Genomic DNA, 8,178 nt, shown 5'->3' on the forward strand with positions numbered 1-8,178 from the left:
AGCTGCATTTCGCTAAAAACACTGCCAGTTGCACATTCACACACACAAACAAGCGTTTATGTTAAAGGCAAGCAGCCAAATTCAACTCCATCACCACCTCTAAATGAATACACCAACCAGCGCCACCAACGATGCGTGGTACATACAATCTTCCACCTGCAAACCTTCAAAAACCCCTTAAGCACTTAATTAAAAACCTAAATAAACCCAACCAGATGTACTCGTAATGCCTAAATAATTTTTACCCAACAAAAATATTATAAAACAAGCAAACACCAAAACAATCACAACGCAACACGCACCCTGCCGCCTCGGCCGCTATCAACCCTAGAAGCGCGAGCCACGCCAAGTGGCAAGTAGGTAAGTAGCCAGAGGCATTTTGGCATTTTTGTTGATGAAAGCGAAAGGCGCTAGTGGCGCGTGCGATGTGACCTGAAACACATGTTTTTCGGGATTTGCAGATTTAAAAACACAACAACTACAACCACAGCAGCAGCAGCAGCGTACGCAAATGGTTGACGACGCAAAAGGGCACGAGCCATTGATGATTCAGTGATTTGAAAGGTAAACGCTTTATTATTCTAATGCCTTTGTTGTTGTTGTGTGTTTGAATGTTCGTTCGGCGTTGATCGCCGCGCGGGCTGCGTTATGATACTGGCACTTATGCGTATTGCGGTTGCAGTGGTTGCAACAACGCTTTGCATTTGCGGTGCATACAACAACATATACATACAAGGGTGATGCATAATTAGATGTGTTATAGGAACGTGCGCGCAATAAAATGACATTCAGGCATGTTTGCAGTACAGGAGCGGTTGAGAAAATGGCGAGGGAACTTTTTGCGCCCTTTTCATTAAGTATCATTGTTCATTATTGCACCCGCCTCGATCAGCAAGTCCCTCAATTGTTGTCGTCAAGGTCACCTAACGGGAGACCCAGAAAGCGTGCAGATTCTGGGGGACAGAAGCGTTAATGGAGAGGGGTTTTGTGGGCATGTGAAGAGATGTCTTGAGTCGCGGCGTGTCTCTCCGCATTCGTTAGGGATATATGCTGCAGTAGCCAGAGCGAAGTGAGCTATTGTGGTTTGAGTCTCCCGAAGTCAGCGACATATTTTTGTCAATAATTTAAGTTCCGTCCATATTAATATATATGACTCGTACGATGTCGCTATGAAGCGTAGTAATGTTCCGCTGCGCCATTGTGGGTGGGTCTCGTGGACGTCGGGTGATTGTGTTCCCAAAACGGCATTCACAGATGTAACATGTGTCCGCAAGAAATTTCTGATTAATCTGCACATAACAATCGGGAAAGCTAAAGTTTCTTTGCCATTAAGTTAGCATGCGTACTTGTAAGTGCTGATCGGTAGATGTAGCTTCTCGTAGAAGGAGTCACCAGGTTAATTTATCGCGTGATTTGCAACAGAAAATGTTCAACAGAGTGAGGTAGCGCTTCCATCTATGAAATAGTGAGTAGGGGTACATCACAAAGCGGAGTTCACTCCCCACTACTTAGGATTATTGTCAACTAACTTCTGAATAGTTAGAGGAATGTTTTTAGGATACCGTATTGGAACATATGTAGTTACCAGAAGGGCCTATTGGGGAAATTTCATACTTCTATTGCGAGACTTAATATTCCGTCCCTGAGCCTTAATGAAGGAGGTTCAATACTTCCATCTTTGTTAACTCTACCAGATTGATTAAGAAGCATGCCCCAGGTGTTTGAGTCGCTTCGATGATGGCGGAAGGATCTACCTTGCTTTTCCTATTTAAACGCGCTCCTAATGGTCTTGAGATTTAAAAATCAACTCACTTGGCCCATAAGTCATTTAAATGGGCTATGAAGTATTCACATATACATACATATTTAGATTTTATTCTCGAAGCCTCTTCGTAATCGAAAAAGATAGTGCCTCTTTCGCCTGGGGTGGGGCTATTTAGAAGAAGACCAGATTTCGAAAAGTCGGTTTCATCTACGGTTCACCAATCAGAGACCGGCACCTGTTTCTTGGTCCATCTCTGAATCATCAGTGTATATGGATATAATAGCATCTGTTACTAATAGGCCTGCGCCCCATTTTTTTCCGGTCAGAAGCCATATAGGTATACTTGTATTGAAATTCCAAACCCGCGTATTGTAGTCAGTGATCTAAGACTGAGCAAAGCCACACGATGATAGAAAATTAGCAGCGGTTTCAGGCGATCATTTATGCCCCTTCTGAGGTGCACTAGTCACCTCCCCGTTATAACAAGGCCTGCGAGCCTTTGCCCTTTCTCATTGTTCCCTTCGTTTAGAGCATTCCACCAGACTAGGCTCAAATGGGCCACAACAGGTCTGATGACTCTGGTGTAAATACTATAGGCGATAAACAGCAACTGTTTTTCAAGAGTAGTAAGCCGCTAGCGCCTTCGTCAATCTTATGGCCCCTTTCTATGAACGCTCCTGAAAATCACGACCCACCCCAAACTTAACCGCAAACAAATGCAAAAATTAAAGTATTAGATGGATTGCGTACGGAGAGGGGTTGCATGGCATTTGTATTTATGTAGGCATATCCATATGTGAAGGATGCGATTTGTACAGCATAGCAAAACATATTCTGGAAACAATAAAAAAAAGAACTTGCATATATGCGCACATACATGCACACATTTGCAAGCAGTACAATACAGCAATAACATTGACACTCGATCGTTTAATTTCAATTAAAAACCTTTTTACGCTGCCAACTAAGCGTTTCACGAAGTGATAAGTAGTGGAGGCTTGTCGGGGTGGGCAACAAATGCGAAAAGCCAAAAAGGCTCAACCAACAAAAAAAAAACAAAATGTGCGTGCAACAATAACAACAGCACTAACACTAACAAAGCAATAACAACAACGTTTAATAAAGCAATAACAACAACATCTCGCCATAGATCTACTTAAGCAGCGACAAATGATTGTTTAGAGCAGATAGTAAATGGGTGAGTGGTAAATGTCGAGTAGAGAGGCGTGCAACACTTGCTGTATATGTATGTAGCTGTATATGGCTTAGCGTGTGGCACAACATGATGTTGCACTTGCTGTTTGCTGCCAAACAACCACCGCTGGACCATGTTGAACGACTGCCTGGCTGATTGACTCGCAGGCTGGCAGGCAGTATTTGGTGTTGTTTGGTTGCTGCGGATTGTGATGTTGTTATTGCGGATATGGATGTGAATGAGATGTCGAATTCGGATGTTTGGGTATGTCAAATGCTGGGAATTCTTGCACTTGTCACCAACTGCGGAACTAAAGCGATGCGTTGGCGCTAGCTGTGGCAGAATCGCACGCACAGGCAGGGATTTTATGAGAGAGAGAGAGGGAGAGAGAGAGCTCAAATGGCAGCGAAAATTCTAAGCAGAAAACTTTGATAGCCGTGGCGCGCAGGATAAGGGCAATTTGCGAGACGAGCCTTTGACGTTTGTGCGCCAAGCGCGAAGGGTCGCAAATGAAGGGCCGCCAGGCGCAGACACGTGGTTGCAAGGCGAAATGAGCATTCAGGCAGACGCGTCGATATAAAAGCCAAGGACATTTCCCAATTGGAACGCAGAATCAAATCAGAGCGCGCAGGGAATACACAAGAGTGTCGTTTTAATTTGAATTTCGCAAACATTTTCAAAGAGGATATTTCAATTTTATTTTTTTTTTCGTGAAGAAAAATGTTGCCAGCGCTATCGAGCAACAACACGCATAAACATAAACTACACTTGGATACCAGCAATATTGCCGCACAATCACAACAAAAGCCGACACTGCAACACGCTCAACAGCAGCAGCACCACCACCACCACCAACAACACCAACAACAACAACAACGCTCGCTTAAACGTAGCGCAAGTATGATATTTCGCATAGAACACCTACTACCCAGCACCAGCAGAGGATCGTCGAGTATTGCCCCCAGCACTACTAGAACAACGCTACACTCTCCGCCACCTTCAACTCGGATGGAAGCTACCAGCAGCACTTCGACTGCAATAACGGCCAAGCGTTCTAAACTGCGTGCCACATGCACCGGTGTCCTCCTCGCACAATTTACACCCAAAGATACGATGTCCGAAGCGATACCAACATATGCACTCATGAGCACTGGCAACACTATGGCCGCTGCGGAGTCTAGTACGGCATTTTGTACGCTTTCTCAAGGTGTGCTGCGCATGAGTCCCGAACTGTTGAGACGCATAAAACTCTCGGAGGATGTGCACAGCTATAATGCGCTATTTGAATTGCAGCCGGGCGGTATGGTGCATGTGCGAACTGTGCGCGATGTGCCGCGTGACGAGGAAATAGTGGCGTGGTTTGGCGAGGAGGTGGCGCTGCTAATGTCTATACCGTTTCTTGCGCCACTTAATATACAAGGTGAGTGTTGCGAACAAAAAAAATAGTTTTATATTTTTTACAATTAAGGCCGTATTTTAATTTTATACAATTCCGATATTTTGTATTTTTGATTTGATTTATCGAAATTTTTATCGATAGGTGTTGCTAAAAAAAGAGTTTTATATTCTTATAAATAAAGCCGTGTATATTAATTTTATACTTTACTGCTAATTTTGTATTTATCGATGTAATTTTTGATATATTAATCGTAACTATTTTAGATATGGATGCCTGTATATTTATCGATATATTAATTCAGTGTTTAATTCATTTATCGATATCGTTTTCGTAATTCATTGAAACACTGAAGTCGATATGATTTTCCATATACAGTCAGCGTCAAAAATATGAATACGTTGACGTTTCTTGATTTATATTTTCTATGCCAAATTTTTCTTATTTTTTTATAAAAACCAGCAGAATCAATTTTTTCAAATTTCATTTAGAAATCGGAAAAATTCAAGAAATACCAAAAAATGTTCACCTAAATTTTCAACTTTTCAATTCCATTTCTTAGAATAATTTTGGGTACGCAGTTTTGTAGCCCATTAAATTACCCTTGGCTTTTGAGAATTTTTTTTTTGTCGAGGGTGTTGCGCATTTTCTACCATATAAAAATAGATTTTGTTCCTGCGTTATATAGAAGAAAATTTAAACACCCTTAACAAAACAAGTTCTCAAAGTCAACGGTAAATTTTAGAGCCTTGAATGAGCTACAAAACTGCATACTCAAAATTTTTCTAAGAAATCGAATTCAAAAATTGAACATTTTGAGGAAAATTTTTTGCCGTTGCTTGAATTTTTCCGAGTTCTATATGAAATTGAAAAAATTAATTCTGCTGTTTTTTGCTGTTGAATGGACAAAATTTTTATAAAAAAAAAAATAAGAAAATCGTCAAAACGTCGAGTACTCATATTTTTGGCGCTGGCTGTATGCGCATATGCCATGATTTTCGATAATCTTTAGGATATATGTATGTATATATCTATTGATATATCGATTAAACAAAAATGTTTCACAAAAAAATTCACACCACTACCTTTCCAATTCACAATTTGCTCCGCTTCAATTCCCGCAGGCAATAAACGTTACACTTGTCACCTCTGTCAGCTGTCGTTCGAAACACCGAATCCGCTAAAAATCCATTTGGCTCTCGCATGTGGTCGTCACTCTATGGATATACTCTGGATACGCTTGCATTACGCTCTAAAAGCGTCCAGCTACACACAGCAACAACGTGAGCTGCTTGCAGCGACGGCGACCCGAACAACCAGCCAATCATTGTTGCATACGCCACCAGCAGCTCCATCAAGCACATCATCCATTTCGCCAGCCTCATCACCACAGCCAGCCGCAGCTGTACAAACATCCACACATTCGCAACAGCATCATCAACAACAAGAGCAACAGCTACACCACCACCACCACCAGCAACAACAACAACAAGTACACCGCTTTTCCGCCTTTAAACCTGTCTCACCTTCGATTGCCTTCAGCGCAGCTGTTACCACAGCTTCCTTCAGTAACCCGAACGCTCACAGCAGCACCGCAGTAACACCAAGTGCCGCCCTCTCTTTTTTACCGCCAATTTCATCGGTGAGTAGCGTTTTGCCACACATGCACCACCTACTGCAACCTGCCACTGGCATTGGCGCCACAAATCCACTCAACGCTGCTGCCCAGATCGAAGCGATCGTCAGCAATATGGGCGCTTCTAAGCAGGGTCACCTCTGCATCTACTGTGGCAAGGTTTATTCACGGAAATATGGACTAAAAATTCATATACGCACTCACACAGGCTTTAAGCCACTCAAATGTAAATTTTGTCTACGTCCATTCGGTGATCCTAGCAATCTGAATAAACATGTGCGTCTGCATATGCAATCGAATGTGAGCAATGTGCCGATGGAGGGCTACAAGTGTACGCTGTGTAATAAGACATTGGCGCGAAGGCGAGATCTTCAACGTCACATAGAATCGCGGCATTCGGCAGATGCGGCAGGCAGTTGATATAGTGTGATGGGTCATTGGATTTGTGGGAAGCTTAAGAAGCTGGAGATAAATGTGATATTTGCTATAAGATATGATTTTAAATTAGAAATAAACCCTTACAAAAATAATTTAAATTTGTGGGAATTATTGGGAGCAGAGTTTTCGAACGTGACCAAAATGTTTAAGAAGTCAAAGCGAACAAAGAAATAAACGTAACTTGTTTACCCTATTAACGTCAATACCGTACATTAACCCTCAAGTGGGGAATTTGGAAAGAGAAATGAGAATCTGCAGTTGTGTTAGCCAAGTTGCATATGTACATGCCAGGGATGTTGCGAATATTTGCATTCGCATTCGCATTCATTATGCGAATGATTCGCATCATTTTACACATTCGCAATCAACATTCGCATTCGCATCAAATGATACGAATGTTTTGCGAATGCGACTGTGTACATGGACAGAGAGTCCACTCTAATATTGTTGAAAAGGCTCTAAGTCCGTCTAACCAGGGTGCGTAGAATAACCGGCTTTTAGCTTCAGGCACCTAGAAATAATTTTAGATTCCTGCAGCGAAAGCGAAGGCTCGGATGTAGAATCTGGAGACATTAAAAAATGTGAAATTAAAATTCAATTAAAGGCCTATCTTAAAGAAAAACGAGCTAATCTCGGGAAATATTCTCTATTGGTAGAAAACTAAACTAAACTACGACCACATGCGAGAAAAGGCAGCGAAATTACTTTTTTTTAAATATAATATGCTCCTTTTGAACTTTGGCTACTAGATTAAAACACTGTATAGGTTAAGCACTCGTTCAATGTTCTAGTAATTTACAAAATTTTTAAGTAATAATAATTACTTAAGTTGATTATAGCTCTATTAATGTGATTCCTAACATTCGTATTCGCACATTCGCATTCCGAAAATTCGCATTCGCATTCGCGAATATGGAAAATATGACATTCGAAACATTCCTAGTACATACATACATATGTATGTATCCTTAAAGCCAGGTTTTTATTTCAAAATACGTATTGCCTCGACAGGGTGGGACTGATTTCTTTATATGTATGTACATATGTCAGTATCTCGTGCATGGGAGGTGTTCCCCATTAGAGATGGGCGCGGGACTAAATATTAAATCCAGATTCCGCCAATCCCGACATTCATTTGTCAGGTCCCGGGCCCGCCCATGCCGAGACCTTTCAGATTGGTACCGGGGGTCACGTAAAGACCTTCCCGATACCGCTCATGCCGGCCAATTTAAAATTGGTACCGTAGGTCGCGCGAGTTCCGATATCCTGCGCCCATCTCTATTTCCCACTTTAAAACGTGAGTAGGAATGATGTGAAATTCACGGGCTGACAGGTCTGAAGCGACGTTCAAGGGACAGGGTTTGAGTATTTATGTAATAGTCAAACAGCAACTTCTTCCATCAATCAAGAATGCAATTTCATTTTGTGTTATTGCGATCACTTTTTTTCTAAAAAAAATATGCTACTTATGTATATGCCGTATTTCCTTCTCATCGTCCATACTAAAAACAATTTGAAGACCCGCAAACGCTCAATGGACATAGCGCTGCATGCCTATTGTAAGGGCGGATCAGTCGATAGCGCTCTCCACGAAGCGACGTATTATTGAACAGATGCTGCGTGGGCTTGCAACAACCTCGGAGCGGAAGTAATTAGTTGGGCCTTGGAGAGGCATGGCATCCAGGAGTATATAGTTGCATGGATCGAATCGATGCCGAAAAGCAGAGTAATCAACGCAGCTGTAGACA

General features: G+C 42.0%; 1 protein-coding gene across 1 annotated transcript; it reads left to right on the forward strand.

Moving 5' to 3' along the window:
• Positions 1–3,188: 3,188 nt before the first annotated feature.
• On the forward strand, positions 3,189–6,412 carry LOC118747536 (protein snail). Its single transcript, XM_036481587.1, has 3 exons — positions 3,189–3,224; positions 3,819–4,380; positions 5,481–6,412. Exons 1-3 carry the CDS (start codon positions 3,189–3,191, stop codon positions 6,410–6,412), a joined length of 1,530 nt encoding a protein of 509 aa, XP_036337480.1.
• Positions 6,413–8,178: the final 1,766 nt, after the last annotated feature.

Source organism: Rhagoletis pomonella, unplaced genomic scaffold (genome assembly GCF_013731165.1).
Source record: "Rhagoletis pomonella isolate Grant_MI unplaced genomic scaffold, Rhpom_1.0 Rhpom_scaffold_00012, whole genome shotgun sequence".
Classification (NCBI taxonomy): Eukaryota; Metazoa; Arthropoda; class Insecta; order Diptera; family Tephritidae; genus Rhagoletis; species Rhagoletis pomonella.

What these genes read in the sequence shown, in the direction of transcription:
- LOC118747536 (XM_036481587.1), top strand. Translation starts at nt 3,189, where the DNA reads ATGGATGTGAATGAGATGTCGAATTCGGATGTTTGG. An exon ending in TGTCGAATTCGGATGTTTGG is followed by an intron (nt 3,225 to 3,818) that starts GTATGTCAAATG and finishes CACCACCAACAA; the next exon opens with CACCAACAACAACAACAACG. An exon ending in TGCGCCACTTAATATACAAG is followed by an intron (nt 4,381 to 5,480) that starts GTGAGTGTTGCG and finishes CAATTCCCGCAG; the next exon opens with GCAATAAACGTTACACTTGT.